Source organism: Heteronotia binoei, chromosome 21 (genome assembly GCF_032191835.1).
Source record: "Heteronotia binoei isolate CCM8104 ecotype False Entrance Well chromosome 21, APGP_CSIRO_Hbin_v1, whole genome shotgun sequence".
Classification (NCBI taxonomy): domain Eukaryota; kingdom Metazoa; phylum Chordata; class Lepidosauria; order Squamata; family Gekkonidae; genus Heteronotia; species Heteronotia binoei.
This window is the reverse complement of record NC_083243.1, coordinates 191,363,819-191,379,819: the sequence shown is the minus strand read 5'-3', so window position 1 is coordinate 191,379,819 and position 16,001 is coordinate 191,363,819. Positions and strand designations below refer to the sequence as shown.

The following is a 16,001-nucleotide window of genomic DNA, read 5'->3' as shown; positions in this document are numbered from 1 at the left end:
GCTTCAGCGAGGCAGGGCAGTCCCGCGGCCCCTTTCCCCCACCCGGCAGCAGGGCAGAGGAAAGGAACTGCACAGCCTTGCTCAAGACCCCCCCATTGGGGGGGGGGGCGCAGCCATGCGGGTGGCCTGGGGCGGCAAAAAAACCAGCACCGCTCCTGCCTTTTTGACTGTCACAGCTCACTGGGTTGATACTTTCATTGAACTGTCTCCTACAACCCCAAGATCTTTTTCCCTCTTAGTCTCAGCCAGACCCGACACTTGGGGTTCTGCTGCTCGAGGCAGACCCCTGTGCCGCAGCCCCCCTCCTGCAAGCGCCCTCTGTGGAAGTTTTCACGTGCGCGCAAAGCACGTGCACGGCATAATGACATCACCGAAAGTGACATCATCACGGGGGCTGGGTGAGCGGGGGATGAGGGTGCAATGGGCAGCGCACGAGAGTGCTGCCGTGCTGCCCCTTTCCCCTGCAGTATGCTCTTCGGAGGCTTCCTTGGAAGTCTCCAAAGAGCACACTATTTTAGCAGTGCCTAACTGCTTTGGGGTTGAAAGTGGCCAAGTGGCGCCTTCCCATCGCACTGATGAGTGCAATGGGAAAGCCCCCCCCCCTCGGCCACTTTTAACCCAAAAGCTGCTGGGCACCTTTAAAACAGTCATTTGTGGATCTCCTCTTGGAGCTCTTTACAGGCGTCCTTAGTGTTCACTATCCTGAGTAATTTTGTGTCATCTGAAAACTTTGCCACTGGACTGCTCACCTCTTGTTCCAGATCATTCAGGAACAAATTAAACAGTACCAGCCCAAATGGTGATCCTCATGGGACTGCATTGCTTACTTCCCTCCATTACGAGAACGGTCCATTTAAGACTGCTGGCAGACTTGCCCCTTGCAACCCTCTCTCTTATAAGAAGGAGAAACCATGGATTAAATATTAATACATGGAGAGCCAGTTTGGTGTAGTGGTTAGGTGTGCGGACTTTTATCTGGGAGAACCGGGTTTGATTCCCCACTCCTCCACTTGCACCTGCTGGAATGGCCTTGGGTCAGCCATAGCCCTGGCAGAGGTTGTCCTTGAAAGGGCAGCTGCTGTGAGAGCCCTCTCCAGCCCCACCCACCTCACAGGGTGTCTGTTGTGGGGGAGGAAGGGAAAGGAGATTGTGAGCCGCTCTGAGACTCTTCGGAGTGGAGGGCGGGATATAAATCCAATATCTTCATCTACCTCACAGGGTGTCTGTTGTGGGGGAGGAAGGGAAAGGAGATTGTGAGCCGCTCTGAGACTCTTCGGAGTGGAGGGCGGGATATAAATCCAATATCTTCATCTACCTCACAGGGTGTCTGTTGTGGGGGAGGAAGGGAAAGGAGATTGTGAGCCACTCTGAGACTCTTCGGAGTGGAGGGCGGGGTATAAATCCAATATCTTCTTCTTCTTCGTGATCTCTGTGCAGTCCCACAAATGGGTACTGCGCCTGTGCTGGACTCTGTATGGAAGCTTCAAAGCTAATCCCCAGCCTTGAGAGCCAGTTTGGTGTAGTGATTAAGTGCACAGATTCTTATCTGGGAGAACTGGGTTTGATTCCCCACTATAATATCAAATGCCTGAGTTCACCGTCATGAGGGTGGATTATGCCGTAAAGTTTGATTTACTACCACCTACCCATACCATACCATACCAAACCTTTAATGGCATAATAGATTCAGATAAAAATACACAGAATATAAAAATTTAAACATTGGAGATAAAATCAAGATAAAACCGAGCTTACAGATGCATTCAAACATGGTCAGAATTAAATTGAAGGATGTCAGCCAGAAATTTTGCCACAGCCTCACTAACCACCCCCTCAGTATCACTCAATAAATAATAACAGGGTGGCAGAATAGACAAATCTGGAGAAAAAGAAAGCTTGCCAAATAAATCTTTACGGAGGTTATGGTATAAAGAACAATCAAGCAATATATGCTGGATTGAGTCAGGGGTATTTGCTCCACAGGAGCAAAGTCTGTCGGCTAAAGGGACTCGCTGATACCACCTACCCCTCATTTCGTGACCACGGCACCATAACATTTCCTCATGGACGAAGTTCCTGCACGTCTCACCAAGGGAGAGGTGGAACCCATCCCCAACTCCCTTCAACATCAGGGGTACTATTTTGGACCTTGGGGGACTCAACAAGTTTATCTGGAAGTTGAAGTTCGGAATGGTGGCTCTTCAGTCCATCCTTCCGCTAATCCTGCCCGCAAGTGTGGCTGGCATCCATAGACCTAGGGATGTGTATTTTCATGTCACCATCAGGCCTCAGCATTGCTGATTTCTTCACTTCACTGTGAGTTCCCTACACTACTAGTAAAGGTTTTTCCCTTTGGCCTCTTGTTGGCTCCAATAGTTTTCACGGAATGCATGGCGATGGTAGCGGCCACTCTGTGCCTCTAGCATGCGTTGGTGTTCCCCTACATTGACGATTGGCTCTTAGTGGCACCTTCTCCTCAACAACTTGCTGAAGATCAGTCTTGTCTACTCAGACTGGCAGCAGCTTTCCAGGGTTCCAGATAAAGGACTTTCACATCATTTACTGCCTGGTCCTTTTAATGTAAGATGCCAGGAATTGAACCTAGGACTAGGGATGGGTGTGAACCAACTCACAAACTACTGAAGTTCATGAAATTGTGGCTGGTTTGTGGTTGACAAAATGAAGTTCATGGCAGGTCAACCAGAATGAATGTTCAAGTGATTTCAGGTTTTCACGGCTGGTAACATCATTAGGGTTTGTAGAATCTTTTGGGATCAAGTGCCGTGTTCTACTGGAGAAAGTTTTCCTTCCAGACGTTTCGTTCTCAGCTGCGGAGAACATCCTCAGTGGCGTTGCAGCCGGAGCAGGCGCTCAGACCTACTTGGCTGCTGTGCATTGAGGTCTGAGCGCCTGCTCCGGCTGCAACGCCACTGAGGATGTTCTCCACAGCTGAGAACGAAATGTCTGGAAGGAAAACTTTCTCCAGTAGAACATGGCACTTGAGCCCGAAAGATTCTACAAACCCTAATAATGTTCAAGTGGTTTGTTGCATTTGCCCAGCACCCACCAGTGACAAACTGCCCGTGATGGTTTGTTGCATTTGCTTGACACCCTCCCCCCTCCTCCCCCATGACTGCATTGCCATCTTCTTTTTAAAATGTTCAAATACTGGGATGTTTTAAGTATTGTATATTTATGGTTCTAATCTGTTTTAATATTGTGTTGTATTAAATTGTTGTGAACCGCCCTGAGCCCCACAAAGGAAAAGGGCAGTAAAAAATCAAATCAATAATAAATGAACATATGAACATCTGAAGCTGCCTTCTACTGAATCAGACCCTTGGTCCAATGCAATCAGTATTGTCTACTCAGACTGGCAGCGGCTCTCCAGGGACTCAAGCTGAGGTTTTTCACACCTATTTGCCTGGACCCTTTTTAGTTGGAGATGCCGGGGATTGAACCTGGGACCTTCTGCTTCCCAAGCAGATGCTCTACCACTGAGCCACCGTCCCTCCCCTAATGAATGAATGGATACATTTCTAGAAAGACTGTCTAGACTGTCACTGATCAATCAAACTGTTTATCAAACTTTAAAGCAACAGGTTCCATATATGTTTGGTGTATAGCTTTCAAGACCCATTCTATTTTGAACCTGCAACTGACATTTCCCCAAAAAACACTTTCTTTGGGGGGCATTAATTCAGACCTCGTAAGTCCTATCTGTTCATAACTTGGAAAGCATACAGAGCAGTATCAGGGGGAGCTCTGCTTTTTATAGAGCTAGAGGCATCAAGCTTTTATAGAGCTTGATGTCTCTAGCTTTTACAGAGTCCGTTCTATACACTCCTGAACCTGTACCTATCATTTTCCCAGAAAGCACTTTTCTGGGGGCACCTTCTTTGGGGAGGGTGTACTTGGACCCCATAAATCTAATCCTCACCAAACTCGGAGGCTACATAGGGGAGAGTCAGCCAGAGATCCCCTGCAAGTTTGGTGTCTTTAGCATGCTGGCAGGCTATTCTACAAATCTCAGGAACCAAAACAGCTCATTTGGTGCCTAAAAGTTCATGAGAGTTTGTGGCTCACAAATGAGGCACACCTCATTTTCTCAGAGCATGCCCATCCCTACCTGGGATTTTCTGCATCCTGAGCAGACGCTGTCCCACTGTAATGTGGCACAGCCGTTAGATGAAGTGTGATCTTTTTACCTCTTCAAAATGGAGATAAATTTTGGTGTATAAATCAAAATCTATATATCTAATAGCAAACTCCCTGCCCCTTTGTGCAGATATCTAAATTCATACATCGGGGGGGGGGGGGATGGAGGTTAAACAGATGTTTCTGCGCACATGGGGGACTCCCCGTGCAGAAAACTTTTTTAAAAATTAAAAATACATTGAGGAGTTTAAATTTTCCCAAATGCTGAGGACCACTATCTGCACATGCGCAGACAGTGGACTTACTACTTCTCCTCACGAATGCCCTGGAAGCTGCCAGCGATGCCACTGAGTCCTTCGGCTGGCCTCCAAAAGGTCTGAAAGCCGTTGCCACTGCAGGGTCTCCAGGAGGCCCAAAAGCCACTGCCAGGTCCCTCAGGCAGCCTCCAGGAGGCCCAAAAGCTACCGCCACCACAGAATCCCTTGGATGGCCTCCAGGAGGCCTGAAAGCCACCACCGTTTCCCAGAGAGGGCAGGAGCTCCCTCGCCCATGCCAAGCCATCCCCCAAGTCGCAGCAGTGCCCCCTCTCCTCACCTGGTGGCCTGAGGGGAAGTGGCCCTCCTCCGGCTCTCCTCATTGCCTGTTTCCCTGCTGCCACGTCTGTTCCCAGGTTTATAAGGAATGCAAAAAGCGAGACCAATAGACCAAACTGTAAATCTTTTAACAAATTTTAAAGTGACTTTTTAAACGGTTTAAAGAATTAAATCATGATCTTTTAAATTATTTTTTTTACTGTCATAACCCTTAAGTTATCAAAACCTTAACGCGCAGATTCTTTGTGGGACTTTGTATAAGGTACTTTTAAGGTTGCTCTAATGTTCTGGTCAACAATTGTAAAAACAAACAAACACTGGACTGAATTGAACTGCTTCCAGGCCAATGTTGATTCAAGAAGCCCACTGGCAGTGGTGGTGGAAAGGACCCCATCTTTGCCAGCCGTGGGGAAAGAAGCAGCGGGGAGAGATAGAGGAACGCCACTTCCTCTCAGGCTGCCAGGGGAGGGCAGGGGGGCTGCTGGCAAAAAAGATCACCATCCTGGCAGCCTGAGAGGAAGTGGCGTTCCTCTATCTCTCCCCGCTGCTTCTCCTTGCCACTACCGCCAGGTGCCCAGTTGCTCAGGAAGCCTCCCGAGCTACACTACCTCTCCTTGCCTGGCTCCTGGGCAGTTGGGGCCAGGTAGGCCTGGGCAGAGGGGAGGGGAGAAAGAGGGAAGGCGCCAGGGGAACGGAAGAGAAGGGAAGCTGGGAGAATGCCCCCTCCCCGCAAGTTTCTTGCGGGTCTCTTACATGTAGATTTGATTTGCCTGGATGCTGATTGTATGTTAGACTCAGAGAGCGTTTTCTCACTGACTTTAATCAGCAGCGACGCCCCTCTTCAGCGCGCAGGATCTGCCCGGATTTCGCACCAATTGCCGCGGAGCACCCGGAAGAGCCGGAAAGTCCCGCGGCTTTTGCGGCGCAAACGGAAACCGCCAAAAACCAGTTTCCATTTGTGCCGCAAAAGCCGCGGGACTTTCCGGCTCTTCCGGGTGCTCCGCGGCAATTGGTGCGAAATCTGGGCAGATCCTGCGCGCTGAAGAGGGGCGTCGCTGCCGATTAAGGTCAGTGCGAAAATGCCCACAGACACAAAAAAAATCATGCCAGCTAAACCTAGAGCAAGCCTTTCCATACTTTTGCTGCCTGTTGCTGTCTTAAGGGTTGATTGTCATCTGGAGACTGTTTGAAGTGGCCTCACCAGATGAATGTTCAACATAGCAGCTGTTACTACGGATAATAGTTTGTCATATAGATGCACACACTCGGGTAGGGTTGCCAATCCCCAGGTGGGGGCAGGGGATCCCCCGGTTTGGAGACCCTCCCCCCGCTTCAGGGTCATCAGAAAGCGGGGGAGGGGAGGGAAATGTCTGCTGGAGGGGCTGTTTTTTGGTGTAGAGGCACCAAGTTTTCAGTATAGCATCTAGTGCCTCTCCCCAAAATACCCCAAGATTGGACCAGGGGGTCGAATTCTATGAGCCCCCAAAGAAGGTGCCCTATCCTTCATTATTTCCTATGGAAGGAAGGCATTGAAAAGGTGTGCCGTCCCTTTAAATGTGATGGCTGGAACTCCCTTGGAGTTCATTTATGCTTGTCACACCCTTGCTCCTGGCTCCGCCTCTAATGTCTCCTGGCTCCACCCCCAAAGTCTCCTGGCTCCACCCCCAAAGTCCCCAGATATTTCTTGAATTGGACTTGGCAACCCTACACTCAGGGCTTTTTTTGCTGCAGAAACTCCTTTGCATATTAGGCCGCACCCCACTGATGTAGCCAATCCTCCAAGAGCTTACAGTAGGCCTGTAAGCTCTTGGAGGATTGGCTACATCAGGGGTGTGTGGCTAGGGTTGCCAATCCCCAGGTGGGGGTAGGGGATCCCCCGGTTTGGAGACCCTCCCCCCGCTTCAGGGTCGTCAGAAAGCGGGGGGGGGGGGAGGGGAGGGAAATGTCTGCTGGGAACTCTGTTATTCCCTATGGAGATTTACTCCCATAGAAAATAATGGAGAATTGATCCGCCGGTATCTGGGGCTCTGGGGGGGCTGCATTTTGGGGTAGAGGCACCAAATTTTCAGTACAGCATCTAGTGCCTCTCCCCAAAATATCCCCCAAGTTTCAAAACTATTGAACCAGGGGGTCCAATTCTATGAGCCCCAAAATAAGGTGCCCCTATCCTTCATTATTTCCTATGGAAGAAAGGCATTGAAAATGTGTACGGTCCCTTTAAATGTGATGGCCAGAACTCCCTTTGGAGTTCAATTATGCTTGTCACACCCTTGCTCTTGGCTCCACCCCAATGTCTCCTGGCTCCACCCCCAAACTCTCCTGGCTCCACCCCCAAAGTCCCCAGATATTTCTTAAATTGGACTTGGCAACCCTATGTGTGGCTTAATAAGCAAAGGAGTTCCTGCTACAAAAAAAAGTCCTGCACACACTCTTGCTGCTACCAACTGCTACCAGAAATGTCTGATGGTAGCATGAAGACATTCCACACAATATGGGCAAGAAGCACATTATGGTGCAAGGTAAAAGAGTTGCTATGTGGAATTGTTTCAAGGTGGCCTCAATATATCTGTCCACATGGGTAGATCAGCCCATAGCAGGTCTTGTTAAGTATTTAATAAACAGGGATGACCCTGGCGAGTACTTGGAAGGGAGACCTCCAAAGGAATACCAGGGCCGGGATGCAGAGGCAGTCATAGCAAGCCACATCTCTGACAAACATCCAGGCCCCAGTAAGGGGTCATTGGAGGTCACCATGACTTCCAGGCAGGCACACACACACACACATACTAAAAAGAAAGAAAGAATTTGGGCAAACTGGCATGCATATATGTGTTTTTGATGATGTAAAAATATGATGAGGTCTTATGTGTTTATGCAGTTTTCAAGTGCAGTAATGCAAGCGTTGATGAGGATGGCCCCATTGAAAAGATTCGAGCAAACTGCCTGCATAAGAGTAGGTGCCAGGAAAATTCAGTGAAATGATAGTCCTCTGAGGCTTTGCAGTAGGGTTGCCAATCCCCAGGTGGGTGCAGGGGATCCCCCAGTTTGGAGGCCCTCCCCCTGCTTCAGGGTCGTCAGAAAGCGGGGGGAGGGGAGGGAAATGTCTGCTGGGAACTCTATTATTCCCTATGGAGATTTATTTCCATAGAAAATCATGGAGAATTGATCCACGGTTATCTGGGGCTCTGGGGGAGGGGCTGTTTTTTGGGTTAGAGGCACCAAATTTTCAGTACAGCATCTAGTACCTCTCCCCAAAATACCCCCCAGGTTTCAAAAAGATTGGACCAAGGGGTCGAATTCTATGAGCCCCAAAAGTAGGTGCCCCTATCCTTCATTATTTCCTATGGAAGGAAGGCATTGAAAAGGTGTGCTGTCCCTTGAAATGTGATAACCAAAACTCCCTTTGGAGTTCAATTATGCTTGTCACAGCCTAGATCTTGGCTCCACCCCCAAAGTCTCCTGGCTCCACCCCCAAAGTCCCCAGATATTTCTTGAATTGGACTTTGCAACCCTACTTTGCAGTCAAACGTCTAGAATGGACAAATGGCCGAAAGCAGCTCTTGAAAGATAAGCAGTGTAAGGAGGAAGTCATTTTTATTATTTATTTGATTATAGGCCCTAAAGAAGAAGAGGAAGAGGAGGAGGAAGTTGAAGGGTCTGATGCGGGTATGACATTTTCAGTTTCACCGATCAGAGTTTGTAGCTTTTGGGTTGTTTTGTAATCTGATGTTTTTTCCTGTAAACTCCTAGAAGAAAAAGAAACTGAAGTTGACTATCGGACAGTGACAATTAACACAGAGCGAAAAGTTTCAGAGTTCTATGATGTTGAAGAAAGACTGGGATCGTAAGTGCAATAATATTCCCCTTCCTTTCTATTGTTAAAATGGTGCATTTTATTCTTATAGTGTTATCCTGATCTAACATTGCAACAGGCCTCTTCTGTCAACTGAGGGGACCCAGACAGCCTGATATGACTTTTGGCGAAATAGATTTGTTTTTAAACTATAAACCTTTCCTTCATTTACCAGGTATTCTAAAAGTAGCAAGTGTTTAGGCTTTGGGTTTGCTGCAGTGAGGTAAGTTTTGTAGTGCACAAGTAGAATATGGAGGTCGCTGAAACAGGAATTGTATATAAACAACGCAGAAGTTTTATTTATTTTCAGGTTGGTTTCAAGGAACTCTTCAGCAGCGCAAGTTTTCAGGTAGACAAAGCAGACACCTGACCGAAGCACATACGTTTAAACTAGTTACGGCTTCAGAGAGTAGTTGGGATTTTCTTTAATGCTTTCATTAACAGGCTTTTACTGACTAGCCACCTGAGAGCTGAGGTTTTAATTAAGGCCGTATGGGAATTCCGGTGCAAGGATTTGCTGTAAGTTATACCCAACTGTTTGTAGGTTTTACATTGCTCTATTAGTGTACCTTGTATACTCCAGAGGAACCTTTTGGGGACTCTTACAAAAGACCATCACTTTGGTCTTTGTATAATTTATTTTTAGTGTTTCTTCAGTACGATAGTCACCCAGGCTATTTAGCAACCTTTTAAAACCATTCCTGGTTAAGGAGACTAAAACCATATCATTTGCATATAACAGTATTGAGATTTTCCTGATGACCTATAGAAGGCAAAACAAATTCTGAGCCAGTAAGTCTTACCACAGTGTCGTTAGTATGCAGGTAAAAGAGCATAGGGGCTAATTCACATCCCTGCTTAACTCCTTTTCCTGTTGGAATTCCTCTGGTTAGAGAGCCTGAAGTTAAGAACAAAAGAGAAGTCCTGTTGGGTCAGGCCAATGGCCCATCCAGCCCAATACTCTGTGGCACACAGTGGCAAAAAAAAAAACCCAGGTGCCATCAGGAGGTCCATCAGTGGGGCCAGGACACTAGAAGCCCTCTCACTGTGCCCCCTCCCAAGCACCAAGAAGACAGAGCATCCCTGCCCCAGACATAAGAACGTAAGAGAAGCCATGTTGGATCAAGTCAATGCACAACACTCTGTGTCACACAGTGGCCAAAAAAGTTCCAGCACAACATCCAGCACAACACTCTGTGTCACACAGTGGCCAAAAAAGTTCCTACTTTGATTTTTTGCATATGTATTGAAGCACAGTTCGCATACGATTCAGTCTTTCCAAATTTCTCCCACAAGCAATTTCTACCTATGGAATCAAAAGCCGTGGCTAGATCTACAAACACCAAAAATAGGGCTTTAGTTCGGCCTTTCGTGGCTGTATAAGCTAGCTGATGGAGTGTATAGCAATGATACAGTGTACTTTGACTAATAAAGTCTGCTGGGCGGGGGGGTGGCCCAATCCACCAGCTTCTGTAGAAAATATTTTCCACATTACTTTGATGGTGTATCAAGAAGATTTATTGGACAGTAATTATTTGGGTCAGATTTGCCCCCTTTTTTGTGAATGGGGCGTACTGTTTCTTCCATGCTACTGGGAATATACTTGAATTGTTTATTGGTGTAAATAATTTGGCTAATATCGGAGACCACCAGTTAGGGAAAGCTTTGATCAGATCTGTAGAAATCTTCCCCAGGGGTTTTTCCAGAAGCTAGGGAAGAGATTAGATTGTCTACTTTGGTCTCCATTACTGGTGGCCACTCTGGTAACTCCTGCAAGCTAAAGTTAAAGGTCTGTTTCTTTGTTTTTATTGTCTTAGACTGTGGTGAAGATGATTGGTAGATTGTAGAGAAACACCGAAACCAGGTGTTCATGGAAATTTGGGTATCTAGTTGTTGAGGAGGTCTTCCTGTCAGGAACCCGACTCAAGGAACAACTCAGGTCAGCAGTTCAGTAGTTTATTCCAGGTATCATAAGGCAGTACACCAGATCCTTGCTAAGACTGATGTCTTAGCCTGATGCCTCTCTATTTAACCCCTCACCCTAACCGTTACAATTCAAATGCAAAACATAGCAAAGCAACAGCAGCTTCTGGCGGTACCCACTCCCCCCAAGCCTTGGAGTCCAGGTCTTGGAGTCTGTACTTCATTAGCAGCTGACCTTGGTCGGTAGAAACAGCTTCAATAATAAGTTCAGAAAGCAAGATGAGCTAAGCAGGAATGCATTCAAGCCAAATAGTGCTGTTACAGCAAAACCATGGCAAGAGGGATACAGAGAGGATAACTCCTGACATTCTTCCCTTCCTAAGCTCCCTCCCCCCCCCCCCCGCCAGTTTCCCTGGGTACTTCATTGATGAGCTTCCGACAGTTGGTATCAGCTGCGCGGACCTATTCCACTTGACTGATTGGGAAATGAGTCCATTTGATGAGATAGAACAGTTCCCCATGCTTCATCTTGGCATCAAGAATCTCCTGCACTTCATGATGAATTTGACCACGAATCAGAATCGGAGCTGGAGGTTGTTACTGGGGGTGCCAGGCAGAGTGTCCAGGGTCGCGCTTGAGATAGCTAGCATGAAAAGGATGCACATGTTTTAAGTTCTTAGGCAAGTCAAGTTCAACAGTTACAGCATTTATGATTCTCTTTATAGGAAACGGTCCCAAATATTTCATGCCCAACTTCTTACAGTTCTCTGGGTTGGGAAGGCTCTTTGTGGAAATGTATACCGTGTCCCCCACCTTCAGGTCCCACAACTTAGAATGTTTTTTATCATAATGTTTTTTGTATGATTCTTGGGCTCTGAATAACTGCTTTTGTATAGCCTCCCAGCCCTTGGATATTCACGTCCACCAGTCTGTAAAGTCTATTGGGGCGGTGGGAGGTGACGGCAGCTCTGGGAAGGGCTTCCCATCATAACCGTTTACCACCACGAAAGGGCTAGCATTCATCGTGCTGTGGATGCTGTTATTATAAACGTATTCTGCAAAAGGCAGGAAGGACACCCAGTTGACTTGTTGAAAGGAGGTGTAACATCTTAAGAACTGTTCAAGGACTGCGTTAGTGCGTTCCGTTTGTCCATCTGTCTGGGGATGGTAGGCGGAACTAAGCCCCCGCTCCATTTCTGTCAAGGTGCAGAGGTGCGCCCAGAAGTTGGCAATGAACTGTGGGCTGCAGTCGGAAATTACCTTACGTGGGAAAGCATGTAGCTGAAAGACATGCTGTATAAACAGTTGAGCTAACTTTTTTGCTGTCGGTAACTGTTTACAAGGGACAAAGTGGACTTGCTTTGAAAATGTGTCCACCACTACCCACACCACTATCTTCCTGTGCAATGAGGGAATATTGGTTATGAAATCCATGGAAATACACTCCCAGGGTCATGAGGCTGGGGCCAATGGCTGTAGGTGCCTGGGGGGTAGGCCTCCTCTTTTCTTGGCCATGACACAGGTCGGGCAACTAGAAACATATTGTGCTATATCTTTGTGGAGCCCCTGCCACCGAAACTGCTGTAGCACAAAGTGGATGGTTTTTACAAATCCAAAATGCCCCCCTAAGTTCGAATCGTGGGCTTGTTGCATGACCACCACTTGTAGTGGCTCGGGGATGAACAGTTTATGGTTTTTTCCCCATAGTCCCTCTGGGGAGGGCTCAAGTTGTAATTCGCCATCAAGTGGTTCACCCGCAAGGGCTTAAGGGACGTCAAAAATGAGTCATTTTGCTCTTGCATTCTTGAGCACGGGTGGTAACCAGCGCACTGAGTTGGATGGGGGTGAAAAACGAGTCTTTCACTGCCTCCCGTTCGCTTTCGTGTTGGGGTAGATGGGATAGCACGTCAGCAAGAAAGTTCAACCTCCCCAGGATATGTCCCAGCGTGAATTTGAATCTGTGGGAAAACCCTGCCCACCTTACTTGTTTATCAGTAAGCTTCCGGGTGGCGATTAAGGACGCAAGGGTTTTATGATTGGTCCATAGTTTGAATGGTTCTCTCGCCGCCTCGAGATAGTGCTGCCATTTTTCTAAAGCTAGTTTAATGGCAGCAGCTTCTTTATCCCACACTGACCAATTCCGCTCCATGGGGGTGAATTTTTTTGACAGGCAGGCACACGGGTGGAGTTTCCCATCCCCCCCTCTTGGAGCAACACAGCTGCTCGGGCCACATCGCTTGTGCCACATTGCACCACAAACCTTTTGCTCTTGTCAGGGTGGATAATGCAGGGTTCCGAAATAAATTTATTTTTTAATTCCTTGAACGCTTTTTGGCACTCCAAGCCCCAGTTCAAGCTGGTGCTTGCTTTTGCGGCTTGCACGCCTTTACCCTTTTCAGTTAGGGGTAGGGTGACTTCTGCAAAATTGTTTATAAATCCTCTGTAAAAATTCACAAAACCAAGAAAGCTTTGGAGTTGTTTACGCGTCTTAGGGGCTTCCCAGTCAACCACTGCTTGCACCTTAGCGGGGTCCATCCCCAACCCCCCACCAAGACTCAATACCCTAGGAAGTCGAGCTCTGTTTTGTGGAACTCGCATTTCTATAGTTTAGCAAACAGTTTATTGTCATAGAGAGCCTGTAGTATTTGGCGCACTAACTAAATGTGGGAGGGGAGATCTTGCGAGTAGATTAAAACATCATCTAGGTAACAAACCACGCCCTTGTAGAGGAATTAGTGTAAAACCTCATTGATCAAGTTCATGAAAACGCCTGGAGCTCCAGTCAACCCAATGGCATCACCAGGTATTCAAATTGACCGAGGGGAGTGTTGAAGGCAGTTTTCCATTCATCCCCCTCCCTGATGCGGACCCGGAAGTACGCATCCCTTAAGTCCAGCTTTGTAAAAATCTTCCCCTGTGAAATTTCACTGAGGAGGTCTCTTATCAGCAGAAGATGGTACGCATTACTCATTGAGATAGCATTCAGGCCCCTAAAGTCCATGCACAGTCTCAAACTGCCATCCTTTTTCTTGCGAAAGAGGATGGGGGCTGCATGGGGTGATTTAGCCAGGCATATAAATCCCTGCTGTAAGTTCACATCTAGGAACTTTTTCTGCTCCTCCCTCTCGTCTCTGCTCATCAAATACAACTTTGCTTTAGGCAAGGGCTCCCCCTCTACAAGCTCTATGGCATAGTCTATGGGCCTGTGAGGGTGGAGTTCATCTGCTTCTCACGTGTCGAACACCCCCCTGCAAGTCTCGGTACTCAGGGGGAATGGATGATCCTTCGAGTACCATCAAGCACAACTTTTCCACCTGAGGGGGTGGTTGGGGTCCCCAGTCCGCCTTCCAATGGTGGTTTTCGCACCCCTGGTCCCAAAAGTAAATAGCATTCCCACTCCATTGCACAAAGAGGTCATGGTCTGCTAGCCACTCCAAGTTGAGCACTGCTTGGAATTTGGTGGAGGGCGCTATTACGAAAATCCAAGGCTCCCAGTGCTCCCCCACTCCCACGGCACATATTTCTGTCCCCTCTGTACACGGCTTCCCCCTCATTGGTTTCCTGTTCATCTGTTCGAATAGTAAGGGGTTGGGGAGTAGTTTTCTCTTAAGCCCCAATGCTTCTACTAAGCTTGGGGACAGCAAGTCTCTGGAGCATCCCAAGTCTAGGAGGGCTCAGATACAAGTGGACTTCTTAGCCATGGGGTTCACTAATAATAATAATAATAAATTTTATTTGTATCCCGCCCTCCCCACCTAGGCAGGCTCAGGGCGGCTAACAGCATTTCATAAAACATACAATAATAAATAAAACCTTTAAATTTAACAATATAAAACTTTAAGTTTAACAACATTAAGAACCAGTCAATACAATTAAATTAAGGTGATGGGTACAAAATACACTAGGGTGATGGGTACAAAGTTACTAAGGTTCTCACCCATAGTGGTGCGGCCATCACGTTGACCTGCTGCTGCGCGCTGTTCATAGCATTGTCGGTTCCCAGCAGCTGTTCCTCGTTATCCTCTTCCGTTGAAGCCTCAGGTGTCGATTCTCAGCACTGCAGGGCGGCAGCCTTCCCTTTGCCAGACGGGGTTCTGACGATTTTTTCTTGGTCTCTCCCTTCGAGGGCGTAGCTGATTTGTGTTCTCTTGGCTTGCTGGGACATTCGCTGGCTATGTGATTCACCCCCCACACACACTTGAAACACAGCCTAGCCCTCGCCCAACGCTCCCGCTTCCCAGGAGTGATTGAAAGCTCCTGGGTGTCAACAAAGGGTTCATTGAAGTTTCAAAATGATCAGACTTGTCTTTGTTAAAAACTAAGTTTCATTTATTGATTACAACAATGTTACTCTCTACATGGATTCATTGAAACTGATAACAGATAGCTTGAACCATTGGCATTTATGAATACACTTCAAAGGCTTTGGGCTTTAAACTACTTCTCTTAATAAAACTACAGTTGTTCCTGCAAGTAACACTTTCACACGCCTGCTTATCTTTTACCGGTGATGGTTACATTCCCCCCCCCCCCTTGGTGATGTCCTTGCTTTGCTCGGGAAGCGCCAGCGAGGCTAGCTGAGCGCTCTGCACTTCAAAGGCCTTACTGGCCTTTGGAGTCTTGGCAGCTTCCATTCCCACCCCTCCTCTTTTCCTTGCAGGGCACATGTGTTAGTAGCATAGAATTTTATTGAGTAATGACATTAGTAAGCAGGGATTAAATACAATCATAAAGCAAAGTGACTTCAATGAAGCATAGTCTGACACTGGGGCTGTCTGGCCAAGATGGGTTTCGGGATCTTCTCTTTTGAGTCTTGGGACGCTCCTCCCCCTTGCTGCTTGCAGTGGAGGGCTATGATCTTGTGGCGGTCTTCAACTTCACAAACTAACTGGATCCTATCAACTAGTGACTGAGGATCTCCTGCTTTGAGGGCCTCTCCAAAGATGTTGGAGTTGAGGCCTCTCTTGAACTGTTCGATCCGGACTCCATCGTCCCACCGGTGCACTTTCGCATTTCAGAGGTGGAACTCACTGGTGTCTTCCCTCACATTCGAGCCCTGCCATAGGTCTTGCAGTGCCGATATCGCATTAGTTTCTTGCAGGGGGTCTTCGAAGTGGTGCCGCAGAGCCCTGAGTAGCTCTCTAGCCAGTTTGGTGTAGTGGTTAAGTGCGTGGACTCTTATCTGGGAGAACCGGGTTTGATTCCCCATTCCTCCACTTGCACCTGCTGGCATGGCCTTGGGTCAGCCATAGCTCTGGCAGAGGTTGTCCTTGAAAGGGCAGCTGCTGTGAGAGTCCTCTCAGCCCCACCCACCTCACAGGGTGTCTGTTGTGGGGGAGGAAGGTAAAGGAGATTGTGAGCTGCTCTGAGACTCTTTGGAGTGGAGAGCGGGATATAAATCCAATATCTTCATCTACCTCACAGGGTGTCTGTTGTGGGGGAGGAAGGTAAAGGAGATTGTGAGCCGCTCTGAG

General features: G+C 47.7%; 1 protein-coding gene across 2 annotated transcripts in view; it reads left to right on the top strand.

Moving 5' to 3' along the window:
• Positions 1-16,001, top strand: part of MYLK (myosin light chain kinase) — a 440,102-nt gene that overhangs the window by 349,044 nt on the left and 75,057 nt on the right. The window contains exons 24-25 of one of the 2 annotated variants that reach the window (XM_060262723.1): positions 8,388-8,417; positions 8,502-8,595. In XM_060262723.1, the coding sequence (XP_060118706.1) occupies positions 8,388-8,417; positions 8,502-8,595 (124 nt within the window). The remainder of the gene's footprint in view (positions 1-8,387; positions 8,418-8,501; positions 8,596-16,001) is intronic. The other variant, XM_060262722.1, reaches the window with a different exon arrangement.